General features: G+C 42.6%; 1 protein-coding gene across 1 annotated transcript in view; it reads right to left on the bottom strand.

Annotated features, from left to right (window-relative positions):
• Positions 1–616: 616 nt before the first annotated feature.
• PLGRKT (plasminogen receptor with a C-terminal lysine) overlaps positions 617–16535 on the bottom strand; it is a 49565-nt gene continuing 33646 nt past the window's right edge. Inside the window, exons 2-4 of the mRNA XM_025206217.1 lie at positions 6935–7065; positions 5372–5481; positions 617–1329 (exon numbers count right to left, since the gene is read on the bottom strand). Of these exons, the coding sequence (XP_025062002.1) occupies positions 1208–1329; positions 5372–5481; positions 6935–7065 (363 nt within the window). The 3' untranslated portion in view covers positions 617–1207. The remainder of the gene's footprint in view (positions 1330–5371; positions 5482–6934; positions 7066–16535) is intronic.

The following is a 16535-nucleotide window of genomic DNA, read 5'->3' as shown; positions in this document are numbered from 1 at the left end:
CAAGAGAGTGGCTGATTCGATATGGGCATTAACTAATGCCATTAAGTAATGCTTCACTGGGTTTTAAAAACAGATGTAAAGTGTCAAGCTCAGCATTTTTTAAATACAAAATACCTAAAAAAAAAAAAAAAAAAAGAAGTTACCAATCTTAATTTGTCTCTCAACATACTGATAGTTTTGATTATTTCAGCGATCTTTAAAATATCCACTTCAAATTTTGGGCTTCACCTAAGGTTTGAAGCTACTTAGAATGTTTATAATATCAGACAACTTAGAGTAATACAAAATCATCGTATTTTAAAAGCTAGAAGCTTTGTCTCAACTCAGAATGAGAGTTGTTCTCTCAAGCTTGATATTAATACTAGATTATATTCCAAGCAAAAATAATTTACTACATATTGTATAAAGAGAAAAAGTTTACCATCAAAATAAGGATTATGTGAAAATTTTTCAAATATTAAAATATATATTTAAAAACTATATCAGCCTTATGCTTGTTCTCAATGTACTTCATGGCAGTATGCGGCCCATTAAAAAAAAAAAAAACCCAACAAAAACCAAACTGAATTCAGTTCAACAGTGTTTGAAAAGCCCATTAGAACTTATAGTAGTGGACAACAACTTTTCTTGCTGCTCAACCATGAATTTAATATTTCCTTCCTTAGTAACAGGCTGACAAGATTGTGTGACTACAGTTTAGTAGTAAAAAAAAAGTGATTATTAAAACTGCAAAGTACATGAAGTTCTCATAGGCTTCAGCTGTAGTTCTAGGTGTTAGCAAAACAAACACTCAGGGTATTTTTTTTTTTTTTTTTTTTTACACAGATGTCTAAATACAGAGAGGTGATGACTTGTAGATACCTAAATTCAGAAAATATGGAACACTGTTTATACCCGTTTCTTAACCTCTTAATGTAGAGTGAAAGAGGTACTTTATTAGTGTATACATTTGACTGCATTAGTACTGAAAAGTAGAAATTCAATGTTTCATGTTAGGAGACTAACAAAAAGTGACTAATTACAAACATCTACAAAAATACAGAAAACACGATAAAACCATTGCCTTAGAAAATACCCATTAAAGTAGTTTTATTTTATAAAAGCTGATTACATTCTCTGAAAATTTTAATATTCTGACATGTTAAATCAAACATGATTATAAACAAACAATTTTGTACTTTGAATACTTGATTTGTTATAAATACTCCTATTTCTCGACAAAGAACTTGCTCTGAGCTCTTCTGGCTTTTTCCAGGCCTTCAAAAGTGATGGCTCCTTTTGGCAATTCTAGGAGAGCACTATCCGTGTCAAGTATTTTCTCTGCTTCACCTTAAATTAAAGAAGAAAAAAGAAAGATATGAGATGGAAGTGCATCTAATAACCCAGCGTTGTAAAAGCAATAAAAAAGGTAAAAAATTGAATATGGTTAATCTTGTTTGAGGGAGATTAAAGAATATATTTGTTCAAATTAGTAACATACAAGGTTGTTTCAGAAACTAACAGCAATTTTCAAATAAAACCAATTTTGTGTACAATGATCATTCACTGGGCCATAGCCCTTCTACAAATTCATAAGTGATGGGTTCATTCTGGACCAGCCCACAATTTTTTGGGGCCTTCTGCACGAAAGAGTTTTGGGGTCCTCTGACGTGAAGAAGCTGGTGGTGGCAGTGGGGAGGGAGTGGCGAGCAGCCAAAAAAGCCGACGGGCCGGCCCTGAGTTTATTTAACAATGCCACCAGTGTTCTCTACTGCTAGCATAGATGATGCATGGTCAGCCTTCTGCCATTAGTTACTGAAACGCCACTTTCCATTTTAAGACCCTATTTTCAGCTACTTCTAACTCTGCCAAACCAATCCTATGGGCCAAATGATATACCACGCGTCTTCCTCCTAAAATTTCAGTTGAAATTTTCCAAACAAGAATTTCAACCAGGGACACAGAGCCAAAACCTTAGAAAGTACTGATGGCTTGGCAAGTAGACCATGAGTTGGGGGTGGAGTAAGAAAGGGATATCAAGAGAGGTAAAAATAGGATTTGCTGGGCAAGGAGTCTGGAATGAAAAAACCAAGACGTGAAGGCGGGGATTGACTGGGCAAAAATAATGGTCAGATATCTGAACAGAGATTAGACAGGAAGGGAATACAGAAAGGGTAACGCTTAGCAATGGAATGGACTGAAGAGCCTATGCCCACTGCCCAAACCCTTGAATGGATACCAAGATTCCTGTTTTACCATTCCCCTGTTGTCAGCAAATATCTGTGCAGTGCAGTGGCAAACTGTCTAATTTCTTTGTAGTGCAGGCCCTCTCTTGGCTCTAGTGGTATCTTCTAGTACCACTAAGGAACTATCCAGATACCAGTATGATGCCTATGATTATTATTTTTTCCCAGTTTGTTTTTTTGAAAATCCAGGACATTGGATACAGCAGGGGTGTCCAACCTTTTTGAATGTGGGGCCGGATCATGAACTTTTTATCACCCAGTGGGCTGGCAAGCCATATTCAAAGACCCCACAGAAAGTGGTATCACATCAGGAAGTGATATCACATGACCTTTGACACCAACGAAGTTGCAGAAAGTGACAATGAAATGGGTCTGGAAATGTGGTTTAAAATCCAAAATAAAAACAATATAAAAAGCAACAAAGAAATAATACCAAACACTTGTGTGGTCATGCAGGAGACACAAGTTTCCCTACTGGCACAGAGGGACAGCAAAGTTAGGGCACACAAGCTTCTTTCTGAAAAGCATGCAGGGAGCCATGTGGCATTATGTTGGATCACCTTGGATTGCCCAGAATCAATGACTCAGTTCCCAAATACAGCTGGGGGCAAAAAGGAGGAAGCTTCTTGCACAAGTAGAAAGCAGGACTTACACTTGCCTCCCTCAAATGCAGCAAGACACTATAACTGCTCTGCCCACATTTTCCCCTTTGCAACCAAAAACGGCAAAGAGCCTCCCCTGTTAAAGGCAGGGACTCCCCCCCACACACACACACAGGTGTTGGGAGCCCAGTCACCGGCCCAGCCCCGGGGGAGGCGCCGTCTTCCTGCCCCACCCCCGGCCCCGGCCCAACCTGCAGTGTCTGGGCCGGGCAAGAGGCGGCAGAGGCAGACAATCAGGGAATCAGGGCGAGCCCAGCCGCCACGCCGCCTCCGCAGGTCCACATTGCCGCGCCACGCCGGGCTGGAGGGAGCCGGAGCCAGGGCCGGGCGGCACCTCGGGGCACAGTGAGCGCAGGCTCCGCACAGCGCAGTCAAAGCTGACTGCCCGGTGGGAGGAGGCACCTGCCCACGCCGCTCCACTTCTGCCTCTGCCAGCGACTCAGGGCCAGGCGGCCAGTCCGGGCTGCCTCTCGCCTGTGGGCGGGCAGTGGCGAGTCGCTCGGGCTGGGAAGCGGTGGCTTCCACATGTGGTGCTGAGGACAGGAGGCGGAGGGCCGGGTCTGCACTTCTCTTCCCACACGCCCCGTGTCGGCAACGTCAAGCTGACACAGTGCGTGTGGGAACCTTGTCCCTTTCCCAGCCCTTCAGCAGCCATTAGGAAGCTGCTGAGGGGCTCAGGGAGGGACAAGGGGCGGGAACGAAAGTAAACCGTGTTTACCTTCGTTTCCTGTCGCAGCATCACGGGCCACAGAAAATGCCTTGGCAGGCCGCATGGTGGCCCACGGGCCGCATGTTGGACAAGCCTAGAATACAGGTATATTATAAAAAACATTATTATGACTTAACAGTCAATAACTGAAAACATTAAGAATTGACTGTACAACAATAATCTATTTCCCCCCATGAGTTTATACAATGTTACATTATTTAATTACTTGATCACATGCTGTTTTCTCTGTAGACATTCTGTCTCATTCACATTTTCATTTACTCTAGTTGTGGTCCAAATTAGGGGTGCACTAATAAAGATTTTCTTGGCTGATACTGATAGCTGATTATTAACCAGCCATATATACCTATCTGATAGCTGATTTACAGGCATGCAGCCAGGCAGTGTGGAGAGCATCACCCTGCAAATAAGCCTGTGGGGGAAGGAAGGGGTGGGGGGGAAACAGATTGAGGCCCCCACAGTAAGGGAGGGAGTAGGGCAGGGGCAGGAGCAGGGGGGGGGAGAAGGCACTCCCCACCAATGAGCACACTCCTGGGGGAGGCATGGGGGGAGGGTCATATGTCCCCCTCTCTCCCCCCCCGGATTTGTGCACAGGGCAGAGGCAGACTGCCCACTGTGGGCTCAGGGCCAGTGTTCTATAAAAGCCCGTAGATACGTAGTAATTCCATCTTAATGGCAGGGTTTCAAGAGTGTGCAATAAACAAACTAACATGAGGTCACACATAAGACAATAAACAGAAAACAAAATAGCAAACAGCTGCTCATAACTGAACACTGTCCACACTTGAACTGAGGAAGGTAGGGGACCTATGGGGGGAAAAAACAGCATGTGATCATATAATGAAATGCTATCAGAATACCAGACATACAAAGCGGAAGAATTAAGACTGCATTTCTTCAGACTTGAGTTCTGGGCTCAACGATAATCATGTTCTTTTTAACATAGTTTATGCACAATCAAATATGTACAATACAATTTATAACTGAGTGTTTTGCATTTGAAATTTTAGCTGAGTCTATTTCCTTCAGATCTGTCCTTAGGAAGATAGTTATCTGAACTGATCATTTAACAGGTTTAAAGACCGCTTATCCTAAAAATCATTCTGGGATCTAGGTCTGAATAGCTCATAGCTTGTTAGTAACTTTCCTTTTTGTGTAAAAAAACAAATCCCCCCCCCGCCCCCCCCCAGGCCAAACATATGCCATATTAATGCTAGCTGTGCACATTTCTTTCAACTTCTGATTGCGTTACCACCGGGTATTTTTGTAGGAAACACAGGAGTCAGGATAATTAATATTGGAAGAGAGTAGCAGCCTCTCTCACACATGCATAGATTGTGATTGGTTCTGGAATTTTAAAACCAAAGAAAGATACAGCTCAATCAACCTGTGTCTACTTTTTAAAAAGTAGCCAATAAATACACTTATTTTGATTCCCTAAAAATTAAGAACCTTAATTTTTACTTGAGGCAGCCTGAATTGGAAGTGTTAGTATCAAATACTCACAGCTGAGAAAAATGGAAGAGAAGGAAACTGATTTCTGACTTTGAGGGAGACAGAAACGGGAATAAAGAAATGAGCAAAAGGCAACTAGATTCATAGATTCAATGCCACTAACTGCCCATGAAGGCAAAAGGAGTAATATTCCCAGACTGTTCCCAAAAATGGGGCTGGCATGGTCAATGCAGTCCTGAACAAAGATATCCTGAAGGGTACAAGGCTTTGTTATATGCTTTACATTTCCACACACATACCTTTCATTCTTTGCAGAAGAGTCCCATATCCCATATCATACTGGTAGGCAAGTATAAAGCTTAAAGGAACTATTGGAAGTAAAAGTCCTGGCTTCTTCTTTTTCATTGCTCTGTTCATAAATAAGAATGAAAAAGAAATCTTCTTTTAGAAGTTTTTTAGGCTGCTAATGCTCTTACAAAAGAGCCATTTAGCTGGGCTACATTTCATGAATGTATTAACATTCATGAAATATTAATACATTTACATGAATTGTATGTACATTGAATTACATTTCATATACAATTTGAATTACATTTCATATACAATTTGAAGAATATTTATTTCAAAAAGTACATTCACTTTAAGACCTTCCAGGCTTCAGAGCAGCTGAAAGTGTTGCTAACTGGTTCAGCATGTATGTCAGTTAGGCCCCATTCCTCCTTCCCCCCACCCCCATGCTTGCTGCTGCCCAGGAGACCTGGGGTGTTCCCTACTCCTTGCACACATGGCAGGGAGGGAGAGGGGGAAGTGTGGGGGGGGATATCCCCACTTCTGCCCACCATCTTGCTGCTGCCAGGGAGACCTCAGGGGTCCTGGGAGATGACTTCTTAGTAGAAGCATCCAATTCCTTCAGTGGTGCTGCTGACCAGATGGAGCTCCCCAACTAGTCAGCAGCAGCACAAGCTGTTATGCCTTTTTTCCTCCTCCAAACAGCCTGCCCTATGCAGGCTGGCGCAATGTCTTCATCATGCAAGAAAAGCTATGCTGCAACTGGAATAACGTCTAGACCCACCCTCAGACTTTCAATGACAATTTTGATACTGAGATCAGGTAGAATTGAGTCAGGAGAGAGACTGGTCTAGGGTAACAGGGTTCAAATGCTGTTAGGTAGGAGTCCTTAATTCTAACCCTAGCTCTGGAAATAATTCACTGCAGTGCTGTGCGAGTCACTTCTCCTGTGGCTCCATCTCTTCCAATAAAACAGTGATAAATACTACTACTACCCATTTCAAAGCCGAACAGTGAGGGTTACGCTAACAGGCTATTCAATTCTTTGTTCTATCCAAATGCTAAAATTATTATAAGAATCCAGCTCTCTACCATGGAGATATATAGCAGGTTTTGTTCTACAGTTCTAACAATAATAAGACTTATTTTGATTATTAGAAGTCATCAAACATGACTCAAATATCTTCACTGCCAGTCATCTATTATAGCTGACTGTAAATGAGCTAGCGCAGGTCCTGGAAGTAGTTTAGCTGTGGCAGCAGTGAAATCTGCATGGGCTGACATACCCTGCTGGGAAGTACACAGACCTCTGTGCTGTACAGCTAGACTGCTTTCAGTACTCATGCTAGCTTAGGTACCTTGGTATTATGACAGTCTGCAGTGGTGTTGTCATAGCCTAGCCAAAGACACCCAGGAAAAGCTAGAAATGAAGATAGCACTTAATTAACCTCCAAACAGAAATAAACCCTTCACAAAGCAACTACATATAAACAATCAAGAGAAAGGACTCAGTATTGTGGAAACACCACTACAAAAGAATTGATATGAAATTTTCTGATAGATAATGAACTTACCCAGTGGTTAAACCGACAGCAGTTAGTCCAAAAAATAACCCAAAGTACTTGAGGAATTCCCGTGTCCAAGCAATCTGCATAGCCATTTGCCTCTCCCTCATTTGATTCTGCATCAGTATCTGTCTTTCCAGCTGAGAGTGGGAAGAGAGAAAAGAGGAATTTAATTTAATTTAAATCATGAATTGATTTAAAGTTTAAGTAGTTCTTTCATTCAGCATTTGGTCTTCATCTCTTTCGAGGCAAGGGTGAGAGATACTTTAACAATAATTTGTATTATTAAAAAGGAAAGTTGTTACCAGTATAGCTAGGGTAAAGGACTGTTGCACTTAGAATATTCACTAAGAAATTATGTTTACTGCTAGTGAGGAAGGAAAAAAATGAAATAAAATTAAAACCAAGCAGTACGTAGAATACCTGCCCTGTGTTTTGGAAACCACCTAAAAGGTCCCAACTTCTCAGCTGCAGCCAGGATTCTGTAAAGGCTCCATGCTGGTCCCAGGCTAACCAGACATTAGAATAGTTCAGCTGCTGCTCCACTTTATGCAGGACAACTATGGCTATGGCCCACAGAGATATGCCATTAGGAGCTGGCAATGCCAGTTCTGTGCCCTCTTGGGGAATCCTAATTTTTCTACAAAGAACAAAGATTAGCAAATAATATTTAGCTTATAAAGACCAAAGAACCTACTAAAAGCAAAAATTACACTTTCCCAGCTGCTAAAGATACCAGTTACTATATACTCAAATCTATTTGAAAATTGTTTTGCACTAACATTAAAACAAAGCAATAATTTATGTTTGTATCATGTTATGCACATCAGAGAAGAATGTGTAAGTTTTCTTACTTCAGTATGTTTACAAAAAAACACACATAATATTGGCTTTTCATTAAACACTAGAAGTTATTGCACAGACACACTTATTAGATAAGACGACAATATTTCTCAATACTGGGCACATCTACACATGCAATTAATGCTATAAAACTTTCTTACCGAGCAGTAAAATACCGTGCAGTAAGTCTTCCCGGGGAGCATGTCTACACGTGCTCCCTGTTGAGAGTAAATCTGCTCCCAACGGGAATAGGTCAGTACAGAGCTGCACCAACCCTACACTCTGGCCCCCTGCAGCTAGCCCAGGGGCTGGCAGGGAGCATAATGGCTGGTTTCCATGCACACGGGGTGAGGACAGCTCTGCCGGCCCCCATGCACATTGGGTGGGGTCCTGATGTGCAGGGGGCCAGGAGACAGCTGCCATTGCAGAGCTCTCCTGACCCCAGCAGGCTCAGTGGGGCCTCCCCACGCAACCAGGGGCTGGCGCAGAGCTGTCCTGCTACTGGGGCAGCTCCCAGCCAGCTCTGGGCTATGTGGGGATTTCTCCAAGCAGCCTGGGGCTGACTGGGGAATGTCCCACTCCTGGGGCAGCCCCTAACCACCTCTGGGCTGCACAAGGACCCCATCTCAGCACTATGACTCCCAGCTCCTGGCGGAAGCCAGGAGATATGTAGTACCAGAAGCCAGGAAGTTCCTGGTCCCTTGTGGCCCCCTAGTGTTGGGGTTGACCAGAAGCAAATTTGTTTCTGAACAACATCTACACATGCACAACTGTGCAGTATCTGCTGTGCAGTTAGTTTACTACATGTATTTACAGGTAGTAGCTAACTGCACAGTAGACTAATTTACTGTGCAGTAAATGTGAGCATGTGTAGATGGCAATGCTTTACTGCAAAGTAGATTATTCTACTGCGCAGTAAAGCACCTCATGTAGACACACCCACTGTGTAGTTTATTAATTCTCTTTTCAGTACAGAATACTGTAAATATCAAAAAGTAAAAAGCCCTTTTGTCTATAACCAGATGCACACAGTTTTCCAATAACATGCAGATGGAAATCGAAGTATCACTAGGCAGCTAACAAATTAGGAATATTTTTCTTCCCATTATATTTGCAGTTGGTATAGAAGATTAGAATTCCTTATTTGCCATTTCAAACAGAATGCCTTCTGCAAAAAAAGAAAGCATTTCTAAGAACTTATAACAACAGCAAAAAAGAACAGACCTAAGAAAAAAAAAAATAATTCCCATATTATACCTCTTCAGAGCCAGATCTAGGATTTCAACAACAACAACACCTTGGGGGGTCAGGCAGGGTAGGAGACGTGTCCAGCATAGCAGGAGTTGCTGCAGCCTCTATCCCCACCAAGCACCCTCACCCCCACAGTGCTCAGCAGCACATCCCCTCCCCTCCTCCAGCAGGGCTTGCCCAAGGTTACCTTCTGGGCATAGGAGGGGGGTGGGGAACAGGACATGCTGAGCCAGGGGCAGTGGAAACCTCAGGGCAGCTCATGTCTTGTACCAGCAGAGGCTTTGGTGAGCAACTGCACAGGGTGCCAGGCCTGGCCAAAGATGGCTGTGAGCTGTTCCTTCTTCTAGCACCTGCTCCCTGCCCCCGGGGGGTGGTGGTGGTCCCTGGCTGGCCTGCATCAAGCATTAGACAGGGGGACTGCCTGCTGCTGCCACCATCCCTGGCCTAGCCCACCATTCTGTGCAGTTGCTCCCTGTAGCTAGAGTCTTCCGGCTAGAAGGGAAACTTAGGAGTGGGGGAGGTTGGGGGAGCCGAGTGCAGGGACCTGGTCACTGCCATCAAGTCCAACATTCTGTGCAGCTGCTCCCAGCAGCCCCTGGCTGCAGCATAACAAGAGTGACCCTGAGTCTTATGCAAATGAAGTTGTTTAATACCTTATAACAACTTTTTAAAAAAGTTTTCCACACGTTTAATCATCAACTGCTACTGATTTAGCCTGAACAATTTAAACTTAACTGACTACGTTTTCAGACTGGGCTAAGGTTGATGTCTTATTTATAGACTGCTTAGGTACCTCATAGAATTAGTTTTTAGACAAAATAATAAGAAGGGCCATATATTATCAAATGCAATTGTACACAGTAGGAAAACAACATTCATCTTAGTCTCACAAAACTGCTTCATTTGAGTCTCTTCATCTGGATCTCTAATCTCCAAATATAGCTATTATAAATATCATCGATATTATAAATATGAGCAGCAACCACTAATTTCCTAACATGCATAATTTTCAGGTCACTTGAGTTTCAGAAGAGGTAATTATGTAGCATCTCACAAGACACTTAAGAAAATATCAAAATAATTATATTTAATTTAGACACCCAAGAGACATTGGCAAAGTCTAAGGTAAAAACAATACTGTTTGTTAATTAGTCCCATTGTGGTTCTTAATATCCCAGATGTTTAGTAAATTGTTGAGGGCTGAAGTGACCAAGACAAAAATAATGATAGGCAATATCAATTTAATGACTTCTAGTTCCCTGCCATTTGCTTACGTGGATAGTTTCCACACAGGTGCGACAAGGACAATGGTGCTTTTTGTTTGCTTGCCTGAACTTGGCCCCTAAGATGCACAGTACCATAAATAACCTTTTAATACAGAGGAAGGATATATGCTGTATGAATCTGTTAAAGCCCTGGATGAAACATAGACCTTTCTTAAAGTGAAGTTACTAGAAAAACAGCCGATTCAGACTGCAATAGTCAGACACAAGCAAGTAGTGAATAAAGGTTATAGGCGCAAGTTTATAAGAATAAAACGGCTAGTACCTTAACACTACTAAAAATACACTTTGTACTTTGATAGTGCATTGTAAACCCATATGCTGAAAGAGGCAAACAATTATGGAATTACAGGCACAAAAGTCAGATTAACACATCTGTAAAAACTTGCTTTCAGAAGCCTAGTTACTTTAGGAATTACTTGCAGACACTGGTGAAAGCTGCAACTTACTATAAACCAAAACAACAACTTGGATCAAATATTTCAAGTCACCAAATTACACAGACATGTTCTTCATATTCCTCCCTAACTTAAGGAGAAAAGCTCTAACATACACCATTTGATTTACCACGTATTATTCCTCCACAAGTCTAATTCTCTGCACAGATTCTGCCCTCTAAATATACATTTACAAGTCTTTGACTTTGAACAATTTCTCCTAGACAAACTGTTATGATGGGCCAATGCTCAAGATATGTAGTAAAAATGTGATTACCATGTATTAATGCAATTAACCTTTAATTCAGTTTTTATGAGGCCATCCTTATCTTAAAGGGATCATAATATGCAAAATAGCATTAATAAGCCCCTTGAAGCTGCAGAACGCTTACAGGCATCAGTGTTTTGTGGGTGACTGATGGCCCAGGGTAGTTTGCTTTTGTGCTCACATTGATGTCACTAGTACCAGCAGATATCACTTGTTTTATTACACTGACTTATGTATTGTGGCTGGTTCTACCCAATGCTCCAGTAAATGCAAGGTCTACAAAATGGATCTGGGGACTCACCTTTTAGAGCCAGCAAATTATTTGCTTTCCCAGGGATATCAAATTAGGCTATATATATATATATATAAACTCCTTTCAAGGCAGTTTAGAACATCACAGAATAAGGGAGAAACAACACTACCATCATTAGGCCTCATCAGAAAATCATAAGCAGGCAGAGGCTGTTAGCCATGTTACTCTGAAGTCAGGCAAAAGGCAAGGTGGGGATGCATCTTAGAGATCATGCTGTGGTTACCTGAAAGGAGGTTTCTAAAGGATGCTGATAAAGAAAAGCAAGTTTAAAGTAAAATTCTCCTAATGTTAACTGAATTCCTTATATTGGTTCAGTTTGATTTTACCGTATATAGGCAACACCTGAATAAGTTATGGGGACCAGACTCTATGGTCCTTAACTCTGGCAAAAAAACCCAACAAAACAAACAAAAAATACTCAGTAAAATCAATAGAAACTTTAACTGAGAAAGGGTATCTGAGAGTAATGTGTGTACCCTTTGGACTAAAAAAAAATGAATGTGAAAATGCAAGTTTGTATTTTCACATTCATTTCCATCTAAAGGGCCTTATTCAAAGCCCAGTGAAGTCAGACTCCTGTTGGATTCAGGACAGACTGGTTTACAGATCACAAGTTTTCAAAAAGAAAACACACACACACTTTCTCGCTTTGAAAACTTGTGATCTGTAAACCAGTCTGTCCTAAATCCAACAAGAAATTGTGAAATACAATATATATTTGACCAGATGTCACAGATATACAAACACACATACTAACAAAAGGAAATTTGCCATCTTCCAAGAGAAGCCATGTACATTTAAAGGTACTGTTAACTTCCTAAGGCATAAAGCACTTTTTTTACGTGTGTAAAAAAAAAAAAAAGTTAAATTTTAGTTTCTTTTAAATTGGAAGTTAGTCATTTTCACACATTTACTTGATGACTTCTAAAAATAGATTATTTCATTCTCACTGATATATATCACCTTACTTCAGAGTTCATAAAGGCTTTGCCTTTCATCAACAGCTATGAACAACATAACAAGAAAGATTTAAAATGCTTAATGAAAGCCAGCTGAACAGATGTCCACTATGAAAATGATTAAAAGGACTTGGAAACAGCAGCTGAAAAAGACACAGACATTTGCCCAAATTTGTCTTTGATATAACTTCATTAACTTCAATTACCATTTACCAGTAATGAATGCAGGCCATTACTCATCATTTTCTCAGTAAATATTATTTGCATTATGTAGCTCTGTATTAGGCAAAAGAACTAGTAAAATATATATCAGCACTGTATGCTCCACATTTTTGTACGCTAGTATCTCTGAATGAGTCCAGTTTTGTGACAAACTATTCTAACTCCAGAAGTTCTCACCATCATTTTTACAAACCACAAGTTTCAGTTTAGTTATTCCGCGAGCTTTTGCTATTCATACACAGAAGGCATGCAACGGCAACATTATACAGCAGTAAGAAAGTCCTGCCTACGAGAGTAAAATGGAAGGGACAATCTATTAAGATCTAGAGCAGCCAAAGAAAGGAGTCTTCCAGGACAAATTCAGGGTTATTTTGACTTCACTCTTCCCCCTAAAAGGGAAAACACAGGATAAGCAAAGCCAGAATTAACCCAGAAAGCATAGCTCCCTCAGCTAATCTCAAAACATATTACTAAATGAACACAATACAACATACAATAAATTGATAAGGTGGGCCAGAGTGCAAGCAAGACTTGTCCAACCAAGGTCTAACAATTAGTCAGCATCAGAGTTGGAAGCCAGAGAATCTCAGTTCTTAATCCTAACTATTCTCAGCACCACCAAAATTCACAGCTTTTCTTAAAAAATAGTTTGATTGAATCAAGTAAAAAATACCTCCAAAAACCACTGACAGTATTAAAAATAGTGTTTTGGAAATGTATGTTATTTTAATCAAAGACAGAGGGATTTGTAAGTTCTTCCTACTTTAATGACTTCTATTGGAATTTTTTAGTGTAAAGGTATTTCACTGCATATTTTTCTGCTACATAAATGGCAAGGAACAAAACACAAACGCATCCAATTTTCCCTTCTAGCAGTTCAGGCTCTCATGGATGCCTTCAATTAGCATCTCATAGCAAGCACAAAAAGGCAGCAGTAAGGGGGGAAAAAAAGAAAAAAGTCAGCATGGTTAATAATCAAGGTCTAGGATACTATTCAAGTTAAACAGATATTCGTCAGGAAATAAAAACCAAACCCTAGTGTAAAGCCAATCTGATGGCTTTCTATACTACAGAGCCACTGCTGGCATAGTCCAGGAGTAAAGATACATTATAAACTGACAAAACGAGCTTTTCTATTGGCATAATTACAACATCCACTGGAGTGACATGAGCCAACCACACACAGCCACACTGTCAGCGCAGCTGTGTACCAGACCCGGGATTCTTCACTGTGTTCCTTGGCCCCGGCAATTGTGAAGGTTTGTAAACTAGCCAGTGAGCATATACAGCTGCAAACAATTGTGCAGGACCTCGGAGGTGCTCCAGCAGTGGGGCCAACCATTTTGGCAATCATGCCAGAAGTTAGCCCCACAGCCCCGAACCCTTTTCTCTGCCTGATCTGCTGCACTGCTTTCTGTTCCCTCCTCTGTGATCCCTGCCCAGTCTCCTGCTCTGCCTTCTGCTTCCTTACATCATCTGCTGCCATACTGCTTGGCCTTCCCTAATCATTCGTGCCTCACACACACAGGCTGCCCATGACACTTGTAGCACTCATGTTGCAAGATGGGCACTTCTGCTCCATCTGATAGCCAAGGCTTTTATTTCAAAGGGCACTGCTTCTCCAATCAGCTCCCCAAAACTACTCAAGAGCACCAGGAGAGAGAAGTGGCAGCACTTTTTGAAATAAAAAGCTAAAAAAAATATCAGAGTGGCTCTTTGTTAAACTTGGCAATCTTCTGAGCGTTAAAGTATCCCCTCTTTTCGCTGCCCCCCCCAAATTTAGGTTTTACTGCACCTACACTGTCGATTTTGACACAGCTGTATTGGGTTTCCAGGTTTTTAGATGCACACAGTTAGCTGACAGAACTGTGCTGGCAAAATTTTGTAGCACAGATCAAGACCATAAACTTTGGTAGATGAAAATATCAGATGGAAATTAGAAAAAACAAAGAAGGAATCTGGAGAGAAAAAATAATTCAATCAACCAAAAACAGATTCTTTAATGTAGATCAGAGGCAGGAAGCCTGCAAGAGAACCAGTGAGTCTGCAGGACTCCCAGAGATTAAAAGGACAACAATTATCAATAGAGACATTACATGTTGAAGAAATAGCTACTATAGACCATGCTTTTATTATAAAATAAAAGAGTTGCCGTCAGAGATAGAGGTTCAGAGTGCTGATGCTGAGACAAATCTCTCAAGCAACCAGTCATAAAAAGTTTCTATCAATAGATTTCTGATGCAGCACCTTCTCCATAGAACAAGCTGGTGCGCAGCCTTTGGACAGAAAGAGAGAATCAGGCCAAAACTGGCTCAGTGACTAGTAAAGATATGCCAGTGGATTTTTTTTTTTTTTTTTAAGGATCTAATGCAGGGGTGGACAATTACTTTGGCTGGAGGGCTGCTTAATGAGTTTTGGTGAGCTGTTGAGAGCCACATGGGTAGCCCTGCCCCTTGACAGGTGCCCTGCCCCCTGGTCACCATCTTGGGACCAGAAGTCCTGCCCCCGAACCCCTGACCTTTGCTACCAGACATCCCTCCCCTTGTTCCTGGGAGTACTCCTTTTGGGAGGGGAGGGTTGCCATGTTGGAACCAGAAAAAACAAAAAACAAAAAACACAAATCATGTACTAAAAGTCAAACTCTACCATAACATATTTTAATTTTATTACAAAAAAAACTGTCATGATTTGCGTTTGCATAGTTCTGTAGAAATGATTGCATAATAACTCAAAGATAAAGTCTTACTCTTGTACAGAGAGAGAGTGTGGGTATAAGAGTATGTTGGGGGATGTCTATGTGGGGAGTGTGTGGGGGCAAGGTAGGGGTGTATGGGAGGGTGGAAAGGTGTGGGGACCCCCCACACATGCCTCCCCCCTCCCCATGGTGCACAGCCCCTGGTGCTGGTGGCAGCAGCAGTAACAGCAGGCAGCGGACACTTGGGGCGCTTGTGGCCCACAGGTGCTGCCGTCTGGCTCCAGCTAGTGCTGAACGTGGGGGCAAGCAGCACAGCCAGGTCAACCTGCCTCTACTGCACAAGGTTCCTCGTGTCACACATGCAGCTCCCAGCATTTGCGCCCACCCAAGGGAAGCTCTGCACAATGGAGCCAAATGCCTTCCCTGCTCCATGCTGTGCAGGTCCTGGGACTCTGCAGGGAAGCAGGGGGCGGGGCTCCCCTTCACTTCCAGGAGAGTCCCAGAACCTGCACAGCAAGGCGAAGGGAACACAGCTAGCTCCATCACACCGGGCTTCCCCCAGTTGCACCTGAGTGCCGGGAGCTGCACATGCACTGCAGGGAGCCCCACGCGATAGAGGCAGGTTGGCCTGGCTGTGTTCCTTGTTCCATGGGAGCAAGGAGCCGTGCACCGCCAGGGGGCAATATCTGTGTGGACCATAACACCTGCTGTCGCCACCAGCAGCAGGGACCAGGAGCCATAGGGGTGGCCTGGAGGAAAGTGTGTGGGGACCCCCCACCTCCCCTCACACTCACACCCTGCCCACCCAAGCTACACACTCCTGCTGCTCACCAGGGGGTAGGCTCCACGCTCCTGCCAGCCATGCTCCCACCCCGCTGCAGCTCCCCCTCCCCCCACCACTTCCTTACATACTGCCTGGTGCAAGTGCTGCAGCAGGAAGACAGAGAGGAGCCGTTCGATGCCAGGAAAGCCGAGCAGGTCCCCCTGCAGCTGTAGCACTGGTAGCCACAGCCCTGCCCAGAACTGTGTGCCGACTGAGCTGGGCCCTTCCATCCACAAGGGTGGGAGCAAGGCGTGTGGGCAGGGTAGGGTACAATTAGTTGATGGGTGTCTTCTGTTCAGTAAGTAGCCTTATGCTTTATTTACAGTCTATTCCAACCCTGAAGTGAAGAGAGAATTATTAATATAGCTTCTCCAGTGCAGTCCTCACAAACACTAAGTCATCTTGATAAAACCTTCTGAAATGAAGGGATGGCATTATTTCCATTTTAAATGCCAAACTGAGGCAAAAGAAAGCTTAAGGTCAAAAGTTTCCACTAAAATGAGACGTGTAGAATTT

Source organism: Alligator sinensis, unplaced genomic scaffold (assembly GCF_000455745.1).
Source record: "Alligator sinensis unplaced genomic scaffold, ASM45574v1 scaffold392_2, whole genome shotgun sequence".
NCBI lineage: Eukaryota > Metazoa > Chordata > Crocodylia > Alligatoridae > Alligator > Alligator sinensis.
Note: the sequence above shows the minus strand (reverse complement) of the source record. Positions and strands in the feature narration are given on the sequence as shown.